At 47.7% G+C, this 19299-nt stretch overlaps 1 protein-coding gene across 2 annotated transcripts in view; it reads left to right on the top strand.

The window, feature by feature from the left end:
* Positions 1-3650: 3650 nt before the first annotated feature.
* The window catches only part of TFCP2L1 (transcription factor CP2 like 1), a 57490-nt gene continuing 41841 nt past the window's right edge, over positions 3651-19299 (top strand). Inside the window, exons 1-3 of one of the 2 annotated variants that reach the window (XM_073885194.1) lie at positions 3651-3798; positions 4408-4437; positions 7266-7417. In XM_073885194.1, coding sequence (XP_073741295.1) covers positions 3737-3798; positions 4408-4437; positions 7266-7417 — 244 coding nt within the window. In that variant the 5' untranslated portion in view covers positions 3651-3736. The remainder of the gene's footprint in view (positions 3799-4407; positions 4438-7265; positions 7418-19299) is intronic. The other variant, XM_025855192.2, reaches the window with a different exon arrangement.

Raw genomic sequence — 19299 nt, 5'->3', positions numbered from 1 at the left:
ACAGCAGGTATAGACGCCTCCCCACCTAGCCCCCAAACCAGCAGTCCCTCCTCTGTGTGTGGGCCCTAAGTGGCTGACATTGGGGCATGGGGCACAGCCTGTCCAAGGAAAGGTCACGGGGTCTGGGCAGATGGCGAGCTACTTGCTACCTGCAAATACCTGGGAGCATCCATATCTGCCTTTTCTAGTTGTTTTAGAAGGTGCTCTGTCCTCTCAAGGCAAAGCATGTGAAACTTGAACTCTGGCGCAGGGCAAACATGGTCCTTTTCTTCTCTCCTATGCCACACCCTGGGCTGCCAATGCTTCTGGCCTTGCATGTACTCAGAAATAAATCTATGAACGAGGGGCGCCTGGGTGGCTCAGTTGGTTAAGTGTCTGCCTTGGGCTCAGGTCATGATCTCAGGGTCCTGGGATCGAGTCCCACATCGGGCTCTGCTCCCTGCTCAGCACAGAGTCTGCTTTTCCCTCTGCCTGTCCCCCTGCTCATGCTCTCTCTCTCAACTAAATAAATAAAATCTTTTAAAAAATGAATCTATTAATGAAATATTTCCAATTGCCAGAATATATAAAGAATGTTCTAATGGCCACTCATGGTAATGGCCTACAGTTGAAGGCCCCTGTGTGAGCCTCTACGTGAGCCCTCCTCCCCAGAGGTAAGCTTTGCTCTGAGAATTGTATTTATCACTTCCCAGCCACATACGTAAAGACTCCTGTACAATAGCTAGTGTTATTCTGCATGTTGCTAACCCTGATAAAGCATATTATACAATATATAATCTACATCTTGTTTCTCTTCGCCTTACCTTATGCTTGTGAGCGTCAACCATGGAGCTCTAATTCATTTTCAAGCTTGTAGAGAATTCCATCATGTGAACAGGCCGCAGATGACGTATCTAGCCTCCTACTGATGGGACATTTCGTTTGTCTCCAATTTTTACCATTATAAACAATACCGGGATAAACATAATTATACAGACTTTTCCCTCTGGCTAGGATACCTCCCCGCCTACTTTGGCCATCCTTAAACTCCTGTGCATTCGTGGAAACCATCCCCCCGGGGCATCAGGCCCCAGATTCTTCAGGGTGACCTCCTCGAAGAGCAGCTGGACCCCCTTGTGGAGTGGCCAAGAGGGTGTGGTCCTTTGAGGACTCTAGGGGGCCCTGGGCTACTACTCAGGAGCAGACACACATCTGGATCCCAGCGCATTTGCCCAACCTTGTTCCCAGAAAGGAATGCAGGGCCTTAGGATAGGAATTGATGGTGGCTGAAGAGCACGGGCTCTCAAGTCTGCATTTTGGGCATCAAGTCTGCATTTTGGGCAGGGCCCGGTGGCAGGGCTCAAACTCATTCTGTGTGGCGCCTGCTGGAGCAGATCCGTTGCCAAATCTGAGATGGCCTGGGGGCTGGCTGGGCTTTGATCTACGCTCTCCAGGGTGCTCCAGAACTCCAGGAAAGCGGAGGCAGAAAGCTCCTTGGGGCCAGCCTGGAACAGGGCCAGCGTCATTTCCACCGCATTCTATGGTCAAAGCAAGTCACAGGGCCCTCCTGATGAGAGAAGCAGCACACAGTTTACTCCACCCAGGGTCACGGATCCTGACAGAGGCAGGTGGAAAACCCAGGTCTGAGATGCTGTCACCTGTTTCCCACGACCAGAGCCCTTCCTCCGGGCTTTGGCACATGCTGTGTGTGCTGCTGGAGACCCTCCTCTAAGCCCCGCTTCACAGATTGGCCTAACTTCCACTTACCCATCCGTCAGGGGACATCACTTTCCCCGGGGGCTTTCCAGAGCTCCACAACCCTCCCTCCTACTCCTAGAGCAGCCTCTACTGTTGCTCCCCTGGCCTCTCCAGTTAGAGCACCAGTTCACACCCCATGCCATGTCTGGCACACGGCAAGTGCTCTGGGGATATCTATCCAGTGATGGGATCCGCTAAGGGTGTGCTCTTTGCACACCGGCCCAGAGAGCCTCCCACTTAGATGCTGTGCTTGTCATGGACCCTGAGACGGAGCTTAGTGTTCAGGATGTTCATTAGGAAGTTTCCTTGAGATTAACACCCCTGTGCAAGGGATGGGAAGGAAGCAGGAGTGGACTGAGGGAGGGCCCATGGGAGGAACCCATGACACATTTGACTGGCTCCTCGGGGAGTTCTAGGGCTAAAAGAGCCAATCAGCAGAGACTCCAGACTTTCAGTTTCTTGTCTCAATAGGCAGTGGGATGTGGACAGCCTTCCCTGGGTGTGACCTTGTGTGAGGAGGCTCTCTGCAGCAAAGCCTGTCCCTGAAGGGGCTGAGGTCTGAGGGCTCTCTGCTTATAGCATTCCTCGTGGCTCGCACAGTAAGTCCTTCCTTGCAGGGGCATTGGGATGACACATTTCTGTTTTCCTCATGGGGTTGGAGAGCAGTGGGGAGGTAGTGGTCCCTGAGAGCCGCTACGAGGACCCGTGCTGGAGGAAGAGTTGCTGCGAGAGCAGAGTGAGGGAGGGTTCTACCCACATCCACGCTTGGGGGAGCTGGAGTTTCAGGTCTGGGGCTTCATGGGACTTCATTCCATTCCATCAACGCTCAGAGACAGAACGTCCAGCTCTTCTGTGCCAGGCACTGTGCCATGTAGTGGGGGATATCACTTGGGTGTGAGTCATGGCTCTATGACCTCGATGCCCTCCTTACTGATCCCCTCCCCTCCATGATCCACTGCCTACACTTCTTCCAGACTGATCTTTCCAAAAGGCAAATCACATATTCACCTCCTCTTCTGAAAACACACTGAGAAATCTCAGCTCCGTGCCAGGCCCTGCCAGGCCCTCTGTGATCTGCCCTGTCCACCTCTCTCACCTTATTTCCTTATCCCCTTGGTCACCCAGCCCCAGTCATGCTAAAGTTGGTCTGCCTTGGCAATTACTAGGGCCTGGACCCACTTTCCCTCCAGATGTTCAGAGATGCTTCCTCCATGTTTGTAAAGCCTCGGCTCAATGTCACCTCCTTCAGGAAGCCTTCTCTGATTACCCCCTCGATGCACTCCTTTTTTTTCATATTTATTCAACAAATATTTATGGAGAGCACTTACTATTTCCCAAGCACTTTTCTAGGCAATGGGAAAACACGATGAATTGGAGTCCAAGCCTTGCCCTCTCGCAGCTTACATTGTAGTGGAAAAGACAATCAATGAACAAAAATAAAAAGTATCGCGATTTCAGAGAGTGTAAAGTGAAATGCAAAAACAAGAGCAAGGTAAGGGGGCGGAGAGTGTCTGGTCCGGGGTCCCTAACGTCCAAGCTCAGGGCAGCCTCTCCCCAGCCGCGGTGTCACTGTGGGGACCCGCCCTGGGCGCAGCAGAGTCGAGGGCGGCGCGCGGGGTAAACGCGGGAGGTCGTCGGGGCGGCGGTGAGGGTCCCCTGGGCCCCGCCCTCGGGGGCGAGAGAGGAGGCCGGGCCTCAGCCCCAGTCCGAGGCCGCGCCGCCCCCTCCCGTCCCGCAGACCCGAGGCGCGCTCGCTCCCGGGAAGGGCGCGCCCGAGCGGGTCAGCCAGGTGCGCGGCCTCCGGAGGCCCCCGCCCCGCCGCGCGGCCCGAGGGGGGGCGGGTCCGGCCGTGGCCCCGCCCCCGGGCCGTCCATAAATGCGCCGGGCCGGCCGGCACCGCGGGTTGGGAGCGCGGCTTCCAGGGGACCGGGCGAGTTCGGTGCGGCTCGCCGCTGTTTCGCTGCCACGCCTGGGGCGCGGCGGCCGCGGAGCAGCAGCCATGCTGTTCTGGCACACGCAGCCCGAGCACTACAACCAGCACAACTCCGGCAGCTACCTGCGGTAAGGGCCGCGCCGCCCCGGCTGGACGGGGCGCGGCCGGGGCCGGCGGGCGAGGCGCCGTCGGACGTCCCCGGGTGGGGCGGGAGCCGCAGGGTCCTGGGTCCCGAGCGCCCTCGCTGCGCCCTGGCCTCCCCCAACCACCCCCGGCTGTCCGCCCTTTGGGGACTGGGAGGGACATCGCCCAGAGTCCCGCCTGGGGACGGACTCCGGCGGGACCCGTCCTCCCTTGACCACCCTGGCGGGCGCGGAGCACACACGTGCTGGCTGGCCGCGCCTCCCGCTCCGTCCGCCTCCCCCGTCCCTCTTCTCCCGGCTCGCGTCGGAGCAGAGGACACTTCCTACCATCAGTCCGGTGCCCGTCGTGGGGAAGCCTCGCCCCCTGCTCTTTGCCCCTCTCTGCCCGGGTCCCTCTCCGAGCCTCGCGCCCTCTCCGGTGCCCTTGGGCGGGCCGGCGAGTGAGTGGCGAGGGCCGACCTTGCGCTTCATTCTCGCGGCCCCGCGGGCGGGGGCTCAGGGACAGGTTGCCCCCTCCCTCCAGGTGGTCTTGCGTGTATTGGCCTGCGGCCGGCACATTTATTGCCCTTGATGGAAATCTTTCTTCTTCTGCAGGGACTTGACTAGTGCTCTTCAAAGGGAAAAGTAAGTCCGCCTTGTTTTTCAAAGTTCTCTCCTATCCCCTTTAAGGAAGTCAGGAGCCCGTTAGCTTCAGTTCCTGGAGGATTGTTTTTCCCTGTTCTGCAGCTGGCTGGGCACTAATGGGCAGTCATTTCATTTACTGAACTCGCCTGAACCAGCTTTAGCCTGTCTTTATTTCCATCCTAGTCACAGTTTATGAAATGTGTCTAATTTAACCCAAAGGGCATTTGGTATGGGCTCAGAGAAAGTGAATTGTGAGGTGGAAGGAATCGCTGGTGCCAACAGCCCCGAAGTGAGAGCCATTCTGAGTGCCCTTTTTTTTCTTCCCTCCCAAGAAGTTCCCACTCAGATTTAGCAGTACACGTTATTTGGAAGTCCTGGCTTCTGATAAGTATGTGTCCGCTAGTCCTCTCTGAAGACATCGCCGTTCCAGAAGAAAAGAAGTGATTGGGTTTAACTGATGTGTCCTCTGTTTTTTATTCATGGGCCTGAGTAGTGGGAGGCGGCCAAAGTCTCACATCTTAATTAAGGAATGATGGCCTTCCTTACAGACCATGGAAATGTCACCAGAGGGAAGCTGCTCTGGGGGATGTCAGAAGTCCACGGGGCAGATGTTAAGAGTCTGCAGAAAATTGTGTCCGTTCACCTGCATGAAATGCTACAATGGAGTCCGCTTTTATTGTACTGTGTGATGGCTTATGGTTGTGGTTTTGCCTAAATTTTAGTTTGTGGCCATTAAATATGTTGCCATATCTTAAAAAAAAAATGAGTGTGAAGGTGACCTTGAGTGGAATGTGAGTGTGTGTAAAACTTCCTGGATATTTAAAATGTCATCCCATTAGGAAATAGTTCTTCCCTTGTATGGGAGGTGCTTCTGCTTCTGAAATGGAAATTGGTCTATGGAATTCCTTAGATACCTTTTTAGGATTTTGGTATTGTTTAGGGGTTGGGAGGTGGGGTGGGAATTGGGGTAAAAGGTGCCAGAAAGCCATATTGGTTTCTGGGTCATTTAGGGACCGTGGATAAGGAAGCATTTGGTCCATGCTGTTAAAAAAAAAATTTTTTTTTTTTTTTTAATTTCATGTCTTGGAACCTGGGATTTTCACCCTCTTAGAGTCTGACCTCAGTGAAGGCCAGAGTGAGGGTCAGTGAATATGCCACTGGTTCCCCCAACTCTAGAGTGAGAGTCTTGTCCTTTTCCTTGGTTTATATATTTTACTTTTGGTCATCTCCTTACTCTGCAGAACCTCTGCAAGTTGTCTGACCTTACGAAGGTAGTGGCCTTTACTCCTTTCTTCCTTTTTTCTGTTTGATGTTCTCGTGACTTTTATTCCTTGGCAAGTAAGGATGCCAGGCTTGAAACAAATTACTGGTGAGTGATGATTCTTACCACCCCTACTTTTCTTTCCTTTCCTTTTCTTTCTTTCTTTCTTTTTTTTTTTTTAAATTTAAAGGCAGCAGCCCATGGATTATTAACTTAACACGGTCTGGGCAAACATGAAATTATGCAATCCCCAGGTGAGCAGGCCTGCTTGCTTCTCCTGTGTTCCTAGATAACCGCTTGGGCTGGGAGTGTACGCCAGGGTGGCAAAAGGAAGGGGTGGTGTGGGGGTAGCCAAGACAGCACTGCTCCTGTCTTTGGGCTGGGGATGGTGGCAGGGGCGGCCCCCACACAGGAGAGCTTCCAGGTGTGCTCCAAGCCAGACTTTAACTTCTGAGAATTGTTTGGGATTGCTGGGGTGTGTGCCGGGTTTGTGTTTTAGAGACTACTGGTTTATTGTGTTGTACGAGGAACAGATTGTACCAGTGACTACTGTTTATATAGTGAAGTGGAGTCGGTGAATCTGATTCATAACTCAGGACACTCAGAGGGAGGAGGGTTATCAAGATAAGGACACAGCACTTTTGGGGCACCTGTTTCTAGGTGGCTTGTAATTTAGAGGTCTTAAAGCCTCTCCTGCTCACAGGTCATTCATATTCTCAAGAATTTCTTTTTCCCATGTGAGGGCATTTAAAAAGTACATCTAGAGACAAGTCCTAGGCTGATGCGAGGCTGATTTTTTTTTTTTTTTTTTTTTTTGGATATGGCGGGGAGTTCTGTTCAGAGGTGGAGGAAAAGTATCTCTGAGCATCTTGATATTTTGCATTTGAATAAGAAAACTGAATTAAAACTGAGGTCTTTCCTTCTCGTTTTGCCTTTAGGAGATATTAGTGTTGACCCTTAAAATCAGGATTATGGGCCAACTGTCCATTTTTATTTGAATGTTGGGGGTGGTGGGCTGTCACAGCCCGGATGAGTGAAATGCAGTTCCATTTGCATAGTTTACAGATCCCTGAGGACAGGGTTGAATTGGTCTGAGAAGCTGCCAAGGAGTAGAATAGTTTACTTGAAAAAAAAATGAAATTTTTTGTTCCGATTCTTAGGCTAAGAGCAAGACTACATAATGAGGCATCTCTTGTGGATGGAAACCATGCGGCATTTAAAGTTCGCTTCATTGCTGCCGGTCCCCTTCCCTTGTCACAGAGATTTCTGTAATTTGTAGATACTAGATAACTTGGCATTTTTGCCTCCATTATTTGATTCAGTAACTGTCTGGAGGGCCATTGAGTGAAAAACAGACTCCTCAAGGATTGGTTGGCTTGGTTTGAAACGAGCCTCTTGGAGGGCCGGTGACGTGTGGGTCTGGGATGCCCCCCCTTCCCCCCCCAAGCACACTGCCCCGGGTTTGGCTGTGTTGCCATTGATGCCCCTCCCTGGTCAGGACCCGCTTCTGCAACTGCGCTCTGTCCTTGCCACTGGGTGCCTGACTGCCCCCTCCTGTGTGTTGCAGTGATGTGCTCGCTCTGCCCATCTTCAAGCAAGAGGAGCCCCAGCTGTCCCCCGAGAACGAGGCCCGCCTGCCGCCCCTGCAGTACGTGCTGTGCGCGGCCACGTCGCCCGCAGTGAAGCTGCACGAAGAGACTCTGACCTATCTCAACCAAGGTAGCGCCACGCTGGGTGGGGGTGGTGGGTGGGGCTGGGAAGACCTCCCAGCAGGAGTGGGGAGCGGACCCGGATGACGCGTTTGGGCTTCCTTACCTGGTCACAGTGGGGTTGGCTGGGAAGGAGACTGTTGTGTCAGGGAGATTCCGTTTCCCAGCGCTGAGACCTCCCTGAGCCTCCGCGTCTTCGTCTGAAAAGTGGGCGCATCAGCTCTAGAGTTGCTCAGCCAGCTGTGGGTAAGGCAGGCAACAGTTCTTGCACGGTCCCCGACGGGGCGGAGGCTCAGTGATCAGCAGCCATCGTTAGGGCTGCTGTTTACTGTGACCGTGACCGGTGTCCTTTCCTCGACATAGATTGAGCACCTTAGGTATACGAGGTCTGTGGTCCCTTCTGCAGCTGCAGTGGTGGGAAGGGCGGCCCCGTCCTCATGCAGCACCGGGGGGCTGGGTTCCACGCGTGTGGCGGTGGCGACAGGACCGCCCGCCGTGTCCTCAGGCAGGTGGCATGGGCTTTGACGTTTGAATCTGCACTCTAGCACTTCCTCACGCCGTGACTTTGAGCTGCCTTTCCTTTTTCTCTTTGACTCCGTGTTGGCCTGTGTAAACTGAGTAGTGTAATTTTGCGACATTTGAAAGAATGCACCCGTTTAAAGTGCCTGGTATGATAATGGCTGTTCAGTTGCTGCTTCCCTTTATCAGGACACGTGGATCAGTGTCCTAACAGATGGTATTTTTTGTGGTTTCTGTGTGATCGTGTGTATGTGTTTATTGCACTTCCTTCCTGGGTCACCTCGTAGACACCCTGGCATCAAGTGGCTTAATTGCCCCTAGGTTTTTAGATGGGCAGAGCAGAGGGGCAGGGGAATGCGGTGTGCTCTAAGGTGGCACTGAGTTGCAGGGGAGCTGCTGTGTGGAAGCAGTTGGTCTTCCCGGGGCTTCATTGGTTCTGTAGAACTTGGAGACCTTAATTTGGAGAGCCCCTGGGGGTTGGGAATCCAGCCCGGGCATCAGGCTTGTCCTCTGCTGGCTTGCCACCTCCGAGTTAGCAGGTGGCTCTGCGTTGGCCTGGGGATGGAAGCAGCCCCCTGCTGTGGTTGATGTGGCCCAGTGGAAGGGCACGATGCTCCCTGCGGGTAGCTCTGTGGCCTCCGCTGGTTGACAAGCCCAAGCTCGGTTAGCAGCAGGGCGCCTGACTCAGGCCCTGTGGAGGGGTACCTCTGTGCCTCACTGCTTGTCTGCGGAGTGGCTTTGGCCATTTTCCTTCTTTCTTTCTCCCAGCTTGTGGAGCTTTGCTTTCCTCTCTGGGCCTCTGCTTTTTTGCCTAAAGGTAGCCTGAAGAGATTGGCTGATGTTCACAGAGCACTGAGCTCCGAGGCTGGTCTTGTTCCTGGCCCTGTCCTCTGGTGCTGAGGAGTGAGTGCGTGGTCTGGGGCTCCATGGCTGGCCCGGGACACTGAGGGGGACACTGAGGGTGCACTGGCCACCCACCTTTGCCTCCTCTGCAAGGCCTTCCCACCCACCCCCTTCCCTCCACCCCTGCCCCCTGTAATCAGCCAACTTTGGGCCATGTTTGACAGTCCGCATGCTAGGCCTTTTTAAGAGTTTCTCCTTGGCTCAGTATAGAAAAGTTGAAACAGAGGGGAAAAGAGTTGCCTTATGGTCTTACCATCCTGTGTCAGTTTGGTGTATTTACTTCAGATATTTTTTTAAGTTGCATTTTCCTGATTATTAAAGTAACATGCTCATTATAGAAAATTTGGATGATTTAGACACGTATAAGGAAGAAGATGAGAAGGAAAAAAAAATTGAAATCTCTTCTGATTTCACCTGAGGACCACTGCTAGCCTGATTTCCACACATATTTTGTGTATGCGTCTTTTAGAACTGATCCTGCTCCAGATGTATGTCTTCTTTTCATTTATTAGATTTATGAGCTTTTCTCATTTCACTCAGAATGCTTTTGAGAACTTAAATTTTTGTAATGCGTGCATAGTATTATGTGTTACAGGTCTGTGGCTTTCATCAGTTTCATGGGGGGGGGACACTTAGCCCTGAGTTGTTGTCTTTGTGTAAAATGTTTTTTAAAAAATAATAATAAATTATCTTTGAAGTAGGATTACTGGACTGAAGGATTTGAATAAGGCTTTTGACCCATTTTTACCAAATTGCCGTCTCAGCAGAATGCCCCATCTCATATGCTAGCCTTTCCCAATATTGGACATTGTGTCTTTTCATCTGAGTAGTGAAACATAGAACTTAAAACAGCGTTTCTATCACTGTGGTTATTATAAATTAGCACGTATCAACCACTGTGGTCGAATATTATAAAATAGGTTTCTGAGTCTTTTAAATTTCTCCACCAATTATGTTCATGTTCTTTGCACATTTTTGTTTTGGGATGTTTATATCTTTTTTTATCTTGTTGATTGTAAGAGCACACCATATATGAAAACTATCAAACCTTTAGTTCTTATACGTTGCAAATATTTTTCCTTGTTGGTTGCTGGCCATTTAACTATATTTATTTTGTGATAACTATATTCATGTTGTGGGATCTATGTCATGTTTCTTTCTTTCTGTGTAAAAATTTATTTGAAATGTCTATTGTAAAATCCTACAGTCTTTTAAAATAGTTTTTCTTCTATTCTAAGAATGCCTCCCCACCCCACAATCACATAGTAGTTTCCTAAATTTCATTTCATGGTTTCTAAATTTTAACATTGAAATGCATTTGGAATGTTTTTATGAAACTTAATAATTAGGTATCTAGTGATGTTTTTGAATTATTATTGCATTATATATATATATTTATTTATTTCAGCTTTACCAGTGAGATTTATATTGTCATGTTGCATTTGGAATTTATGATGTGATATAAAGGTCTAACTTTATTTTTCTAAATAGTCAACCTGCTAGCTATTGCCTAGTTTATCCTTTTCTCACTGGCTTCAGATACCACTTTGCAACATTAAAAAAGCTGTATTCTAGAGTATTAGTCCAGAAACAGACCCTTGTAGAGGTGTATGTCCCGTAGCTAGCCCTGAGATTCACTGATTCTTGCCCCATTTCACATTGAACTATTCATTGTGGCTTGGAAATTGTTTCCCCATTCAAGTGTAGGAGTTCCTTTCATCATTTTTCTTAGTAATCTCAGCCATATATTCTTACAGATGGATTTTATAATTACCGAACCTCCTTCGTATACCTTTTTCTTTACATCGATGAGATCATATACTTCATGAAATTGTTTCATGATTTTTTTTTTTTAAAGATTTTATTTATTTATTTGACAGAGAGAGACACAGTGAGGGAGGGAACACAAGCAGGGGGAGTGGGAGAGGGAGAAGCAGACCTCCTGCGGAGTAGGGAGCCTGATGCGGGGCTCGATCCCAGGATCCTGGGATCATGACCTGAGCCGAAGGCAGACGCTTAACGACTGAGCCACCCAGGCGCCCCCATTTCATGATTTTATTAAATACTATTCTTGTAATAACATTTTCTGTCATTTTTTTTTTAAAGATTTTATTTATTTGAGAGAGAGGGCATGAGGAGAGGGGGGAAAGGGAGGGGGCAGAGGAAGAGGGAGAAACAGACTCCCGGCTGAGCAGGGAACCAGCCTCGGGGCTCCATCCCAGGAGCCTGGGATCATGGGATCATGACTGGATCTGAAAGTAGCCGCTTAACCAACTGAGCCACCGAGGTGCCCCATTTTCTGTCATTATTGAAACCTCTTTACCGTCACTTAAGATGTCTGCATATTATTTCGCTATTTCTCTTTTGTTATTTAGGAGAGTATAGTGGCATAACTGCTGGAAGAAAATACACAATGTAATTATTTTATTTTTTTTTTTTAAAGATTCTATTTATTTGACAGAGAGAGACAGCGAGAGAGGGAACACAAGCAGGGGGAGTGGGAGAGGGAGAAGCAGGCCTCCCGCGGAGCAGGGAGCCCGATGCGGGGCTCGATCCCAGGACCCTGTGATCATGACCCGAGGCAAAGGCAGACGCTTAATGACTCAGCCACCCAGGCGCCCACAATGTAATTATTTTAATGTCTGTCTCCCATAATAGAATGGAAACTCTATGAGGGCAGAGCCATATCTGTCTTTTTTTTTTTAATTTTATTATGTCATATCCGTCTTTTTTTAAGAGTCTCATGCTCTTCCGACTGAGCTAGCCGGGCAGTTATATCTGTCTTTTTTTAAACATTGTATCAAGCTTGGTGTGTTGACACTGAAGTAGGTGCTCTATAGATACTCGGAAAATTAAACAATAGGCATGACTTATTTTATGTCCATTTTATTTTTTCTCTCCTCCCTTTTTGTTGCTGTTATTAATAATGCTGAACTGAGTTATCTTTTTCAGCATATCTTATTTAAAGTAGCCTCTACTTCCATGTCATATGACAAATAGTCATTGATTCACTTAAAAACCATAGTTTTGACACATCAGTCAAAACCTTTTTTTGGTTAATTGAAGAGTTAGCTGTTAATAGTATTTGACGTTTATTGCATCGGCTCTGTGATGTCTATTACGCTATTTCTCTGAGGCCGTGCCATACCCTCTTCCTTGTAATGGTGTTTTCAAAGTTCTCTGAAAACATGAGGGCATGTTCTGGCTGTAAGACCTTGAAACCATCAGATGTTCACTTCTCAGTGCAGTGTCAAGCCAGTGTGTTACCTGTGGTGCCTTGTCACCAAGCCCAGTGGCTAATTTTATGTATGGTGAAAACAATTTGTAAAACAAATTGTGTCCTCCTCTTGTGACATGGAGTCCTAAGGAATGGGTGGCCGGCTGTTGCATGGAGGTCTGCAGCGTCCCAGATCAACCTTTCTGTCAGTGGCCAGATCTTTCCTGAAGGTTGGAGCAGGAAGGAAGGGGCAGAAGTGTGCTGTGGGGGAGGAGTCAGGGAGAAGAGTGGAAAGAGAACCCCAGGCAGTATCTGTGGGAATTCTGTCTTGGAGATAAGGAACAGCTTTGCAAGAATGGCCCTTGGATCTTATTATAGTAATGCATTCTTACAGGAATCTTACTTTCATTCATTTATGGAATGAAACTTCCTGTCCTTTGGAAGGAGAGAATGGCTTAGCGAGAAGAAAGAAAAGCCATAATAAGCAAAGGCAATGAAGTGTGTGTGTGTGCAGGGGTGGGATGGGGGTGCATTTAAGCACTCTGTCTGTGCCAGAACCCTGAGTGGTTTAGGATGGCTAAGGTTCGGGGAACACAAAAGAGTGTCAATGATATGGTTCGAGCGGTAGACCAGCTGGCCAAGTTCCCCAGCTGCCTTGCTGAGGCTGAGCTGTTGGGCAGTCACCTGGGCCAGTAACTTACGCTCTCAGTGCCTGGCACATAGGAAGCACTCACATATTGGCCATTATTAATGATAAAGTAGACACTTGTTTACCTTAATGCTATAGATAGATAGATAGATAGATAGATAGATAGATAGATAGATAGACAGATTTTTTTTCCCTACCCCCTACCCTAATTCTATTTTGGAAGTTAACAAGGTTATCAAATTGGGACTTTGAAATTTTTTACTATTTTTATCCTTTTCCTAATTCAAAGATTAACACGGGGTTGGTTCTAGAACTAAGAATTGTACCTTTTGGAACTGCAGGGTGTTAACTTTGGAACAGATTAAAGCCAAGAAGGCCTGCTGAACTTCTTCATTCTTCATTCACTGTACAACCAGATAATGGACATAACCTGGAGGAGACATTTCCTACACAGGTTGTTAAAATCCTATCTTTAACTTCGACCCCTCCCTAAATGATGTGAGCTGTTTTATGGAGGATTACTTTGCTTGGATCCTCAGCCAAGTAAAGCTTTGTGCAAGGACCTCAGCCTTTAGTGTGATCCTTTGTTTGGCACTGTAGAATTTACACTTTCTGATATTCTCTTTTGAATACTTCTCTCAAAAGGTATTATTCCCATTTTACAGATAAGCTGAGAGACGTGAAATCTGCTTTTCTCTCCTGTGTCATGCAATTAGGCAAGCCTGGGGAATGGTTGAGCAGTGTGATGTGATAACGGGAGTTATGAAAGGGGAGACCGCCCCCCCCCGGCATTTCTGGGAGCGGTGACTGTCACCTGCTACTCCTGATGCAGCTCTGAGGGTGAGTGGGGGAGATAACTGTGAAGGAATGGAGGGGGTAGAAAATGCCTCCTTGAACAGAAAACCATAATCAGTTTCTCCCCCCCCCCCATGCTCTCCACCCACGGTGACCTGAGGGAATTGGCCAGGGAGATAAGAGCTTGGGGCAGGGCAGTCCTGTCTTCTGCTCCCAAACCAGGACAGATGGCCGTTGCCTTTTCACCAGCTTTTACTCTAGGGAAGTCACTTAATCTTGAGAAGCCTCAGACTCCTGACCTGTGGAATTGGGATGGTTTCATTTGTGTGTGGCCTTGAGAATTAAGTAACAAGTGTCTGGCAGGTGGTAAGCACAGTTACATTGCCCCCTCTCCCCAGTTACGTCAGTGACTTTGAATTTAAGGAATGAGGCAAAGGATTACTTGTTACACTTTCTCCATAGCTGACGTTTTCTTTCCAGATTAATTTTTAGCTTGAAGTTTGGGAATATAAACTGAGTAAGCCAAGTGATCCTTAAATACATTACTTTTTTTTTTTAAAGATTTTTATTTATTTGAGAGAGGGAGAGCATGAGAGGGGGGAGGGTCAGAGGGAGAAGCAGACTCCCTGCCGAGCAGGGAGCGCGATGTGGGACTTGATTCTGGGACTCCAGGATCATGACCTGAGCCGAAGGCAGTCGTTTAACCAACTGAGTCACCCAGGCGCCCCATACTTTTTTTTTTAAATGCTTTTTTTCCCTTTTGTTTTTTTCCTGAGTAAAAAAATGGCACATACTTACTATAAAACAGAATGCAAACGGCACAGAAATTTGTACTCTAGAAAGTTTTCCATAATCCCACTTCCCAGATTTTTCTTAGCCCTGCATTAACCCACATATGTCTAATTATATAGACACACAGGCATACATACTTAGTAGAAATGTGTGTGCCCCCCCCTTTTTTAAGAGAGAGTGCGCATATCCACATGTACGAGTGGGGCGGGGAAGGGGCAGAGGGAGAGGGAGAATCTTTTTTTTTTTTTTTAAAGATTTTATTTATTTATTTGACAGAGAGAGACACAGCGAGAGAGGGAACACAGGCAGGGGGAGTGGGAGAGGGAGAAGCAGGCTTCCCGTGGAGCAGGGAGCCCCATGTGGGACCCGATCCCTGGGATCATGACCTGAGCCGAAGGCAGACTCCTAACGACTGAGCCACCCAGGCGCCCAAGAGGGAGAATCTTAAGCAGGCTCCACGCTTAGCACAGAGCCCTGCTTAGGCCTCAGTCTCACGATGCCGAGATCATGATCTGAGCTGAAATCAAGAGTCAGATGCTTAAGCAACTGAGCCACCCAGGTGCTCCGTGCCCCTTTCTTTTTAAGATAAATGGGATCACATTATATATTTTCAGCAACTTGCTCCCCCCCCACAAAACATAGTCTTTCTGTGTGGGTACATTACAAAAATGAAAAACAGAAGTTAATCTTCACTAGTTCCATTATGGCCCCATTGTATGGGTGTCCTGTAATTTGTTCTGTTGAGGAACATCAGGCTTGTTTCCATTTTTTTTTTTTTCCAGAATGACACCCAGCACTCCAGTGAGCTTGCATGTACACATATCTTATGCTTAAGCAAGAGTGAGAATATCTGCAGGATAAATATCTAGACATAATAATTGCCAGTACAACATTTTGATAGATGCTGTCATATTGCCCTGCAGTGAAGGTGTACTTCACTTGTACTTTTATGAACAATAAGTATTGAAGAATTGTTTATTTCCTCCTGCCTTATCATGCAGTCCTCCTCTTACCACACCTGAAATATGAAGTCTTGGAAGGCAAAGACCTTGTTCACTGCTATTCTATCTAGCTCGGTGCCCGGCGTACATGACTTCTTTGAATGAATGAAGAATGTCTCTTCTTCCATACCTTTGCCTTTTAAAACCTTTTAACCTTAAAAACCATAAAGTAGTGGGGAGAGTATAAGGTATTCCTGTTGTAATTTTCATTTCCTTGATGATATTGAATATATATGTATATATTTTTTAGGTACAGAGATTACTTAAAAATAAAATCTTTAAAGAAGTAATTTTAATTTTAAGTAATTTTAAGTAATCTCTGTACCTGACAGGGGACAACCCCGAGATCAAGAGTCGCATGCTCCACCGACTGAGCCAGCCAGGCTGCCCCAGAATATATATACTTTTTATGTTCTTTGGTTATTACTATTTTGTTTGCTTTTCATGTGATATACCTATTTTTCAGCTGGGATTTTTTATCCTTGTTTATTCATATAGGCTCTTTTCATATTTGGGATGTTGTGTTAGAAGTATTTTTCCAGGGGCGCCTGGGTGTCTCAGTAGGTCGAGTGGCTGACTCTTGATTTTGGCTCAGGTCATGATCTTGGGGTTCTGGGATCCAGCCCTGTGTAGGGCTCTACACTCAGCAGGCAGTCTACTTGAGATTCTCTCTCCCCCTCTCCCTTTGCCCCTCCCCCTGCATACACACACAATCTCTGTCAAATCTTTATTTTTTTTTAAGATTTTATTTATTTATTTGAGAGAAGGAGGGAGAGAGGGCACGAGGGGGGAGGGGAGAGGCAGAGGGGAGAAGCAGACTCCCCACTGAGCAGGGATCCCAATGCCAGGCTCGATCTGGGGACCTTGAGATCATGACCTGAGCCAAAGGCAGATGCTTAACAGACTGAGCCACCCAGGTGCTCCTCAAATAAATCTTAAAAAAATTTTTTTCCGTGTTTTCATTTATTTCATTCATTTTTCATTTGTTTGCTTGTTCTTTTACACAATATAGGTTTTTATAATTTTTTATGGGATCAGGTTATTGGATTTTGCCTTGATTCTTTCTGTGTATTTCTTCATGTCCCATATGGAAAAGAGCTTCTCTACTTTAGGATTTTAATTTATTCACCTGTTTTCTAAGTCTTTGGCACTTTTGGCCTTCATGTTGGTATGTAAGGAATGAAGGAGGAATCCACCTCTATTACATCATATTGTCCCACCTTAACTGATTGAATATGGAACCTTCATTTGTAGAACACTAGGCAAGCAGGAAGAGCATGAGGCAGATTCTTGAGTTTTTCTTAAATTTAACAACACACGCTGGATATCTTTCATGGATAAAGTCTTTCCCCTTCTTGGTAACACCAGTTTGGATGGCCCTATTAATGATCCTTTCTTAGAAACTCGGTGGCAGATAAAAAGTGGGGAATTTTCAATTTGGATGCACCCAGGTTCCAGTTCTGGCTCTCTCCTTTCCCAGCTCACTGAACCTGTTGTCACCGCGTGTTTTCTGTGGAAGACCTAACACCCACTTCAGGTGTTGTTTTGAGAATTAAATGAAATACTTGTTGCTTGTTTTTCGTTTGTTTTTTGCCATGCAAGGATACTTTATTTTGGGTACGTAAAATTTAGAAATGTTTAATCAGCAAAGAATTTTACAAACAGCATAGTAACACAGGTTAAAAAAAAACAAAACAAAATAAGGAACGACACTTTCCCAAGTGTCAGTTCCTCATGATTCATGTATGAATTAGTAAACTAATAAAAATACTAGTAAGTGAGCTGGGGGTGTGGTTGCCGATTGGGTTTTTTTGTTGTTTCTTTGATTTTCACCCAAACCAACGAACATTTATTGAAATGAATAATGATTATTCATTATTATGTAAGAATATTTTTGTAATTATGAAAGAATAATACAGATTATTCTTAGCTCACAGCATAGAGAAATGATTTTTAATGTTTCAAAGGTCTCCTGGTTATGTCAAACTTGAGCGGACCAATTAATTAAGTTAACATGTAACACACGGTCTAATTCCAGAGTGTCCAATGACTTGGGAATGATATATTCATAAGAATTATGTTAGGGGCGCCTGGGTGGCTCAGTCGGTTAAGCATCTGCCTTTGGCTTAGGTCATGATCTCAAGGTCCCTCGGATTGAGTCCTGCTCCTTGCTCAGTGGGGACTGTTTCCGCTCTCTCCCTGCGCACTCCCCTCCTGCACTCTCTCTGAAATAAATGAATAAAATCTTAAAAAAATTATGTTAATACCATCTATATTCTGAAGCACTGTTACAGAAATGAGAACAATGCAGCATCAGTTCAGTAACACGATAAATAGGCCCCAATCAGAATGAATTTGGAGAAGATACCTCAGATGCCCCGCTGTGCTTGCAGAGGTTCAGAGGATGGTGCCTGTGGATCCAGTCTGCCCAGCACCCTTTGTCCCTCCCTCACAGCTAACCCCTCCAGCTCCCAAGGGGGCCTGATGATGCAGGGGGATGTCCACATCTGTTTAAAATGCAGGCTTTCTTGTTTTTCATGCATTGTGAGGCCAACAGATAAGGAGACAATTGCCATTGAAAGATAGCGTGTTTGTCACTGTTCTCAAGAGGAGGGGGCACACCCTCCATGCAGGGCTCCGTGGGGAAGCACCAGAGTTGGTCAGGAGGCCGAGAAATTGAGGGGAAAACCTGGGCAAGAGCCTTTATTGGGGTGTCCAGGGGAGGGAATGGGCGAGGCCTCGCGAACAGGCTTAGGAGTGGCTCTGGGGCCTAAGGGCTGTCTATCCTCTGGTACCTGGCCCCGGAGTGGTTCAGGCAGAGAAATAGTGGTGGGTGGTGGGCTTAAACCCTTGGAGGAGGAGGTGATTGGGGCATGGTGTCTGGATTGGTTGGTTTGCATATGAAAGGAAGACACAGAAGCTAGGCTTTGATAATCCCCGAACTGTCTAGCCCTAGGAGGGGTGGCCTCTGGGGTCAGCAAGGCCCCAAATGACAAAGCATCAGAAACAAGGTTCATTTAATTACGTGACCTTGGGCGCCGCCCTGCGTGGCCCGCGGAAGGGCAGGCACCAAGGAGCTACTTGGAAAAAGCTACCTTTCTGACTTGAATTCAGCCATTTATTTTCTTCCACGACTTGAGTTTTCCGTCCGTCTGCACAACCACCAGCACGCTTGCTGAGCTGTTTTCTCACGGGAGCTGATCCACCTTGGATTTCTCCAGGTCTTTCTTTGGCCATCTTCCCGCAGGAGCCAATATTTAGATGTGCGAGCTCGATGCCTTCCTACACTTCTGGAAGCTTCCCTGTTTCTCGGCAGTACGGGCCCTCCCCCGTGGTCCTTTGCAGAGTTGGATGTCAGGGTCTTGACGTAGCCCAGGCCGTGCCGAATCCCAGATGGAGCTCTCCCAGTCTCCCTCGCTCCCCCCCCCCATGCATCTCCACACTGCAGAGCCACTTGTGATTTGAACTGCAGGTGCTTTGTGGGCGCAGTTTTCCTCACGTCACTTGAGAAATACTCTCTAGACTTTTTAGGGAAATGTTGTTAATAGCGTCGTTGAGTTTCTTCAAAATGACCTCTGATCATCTTGGTATCTGTTTTTTGACTTTTTGTCCGATGCCACGTTGCTGTCATTCCTGTAATCTTCTCTAAAGAGAGCGGGGGAGTGTATCATCTCAGAGATTGTAGCTGGCTCCCCTTATCATTGCTCTCCTGTTCCCTTTGTGTGTGGTGGGTTTGTGGCCACTTTATTCTTTTTATTTATTTTTAATTTTTATATTTATTTTTAAAGATTTTATTTATTTATTTGACAGAGAGAGACACAGCGAGAGAGGGAACACAAGCAGGCGGAGTGGGAGAGGGAGAAGCAGGCTTTCCACGGAGCAGGGAACCCGATGCGGGGCCCGATCCCATGACCCTGGGCTCATGACCCAAGCTGAAGGCAGACGCTTAACGACTGAGCCACCCAGGCGCCCCCCCCCCATGACTTTTTAATAGACTAACACACACAGGCAGGGTG

This window comes from Callorhinus ursinus, unplaced genomic scaffold (genome assembly GCF_003265705.2).
Source record: "Callorhinus ursinus isolate GAN/ISIS: 27379988/994484 unplaced genomic scaffold, GSC_fseal_2.0 scaffold2, whole genome shotgun sequence".
Classification (NCBI taxonomy): domain Eukaryota; kingdom Metazoa; phylum Chordata; class Mammalia; order Carnivora; family Otariidae; genus Callorhinus; species Callorhinus ursinus.
Note: the sequence above shows the minus strand (reverse complement) of the source record. Positions and strands in the feature narration are given on the sequence as shown.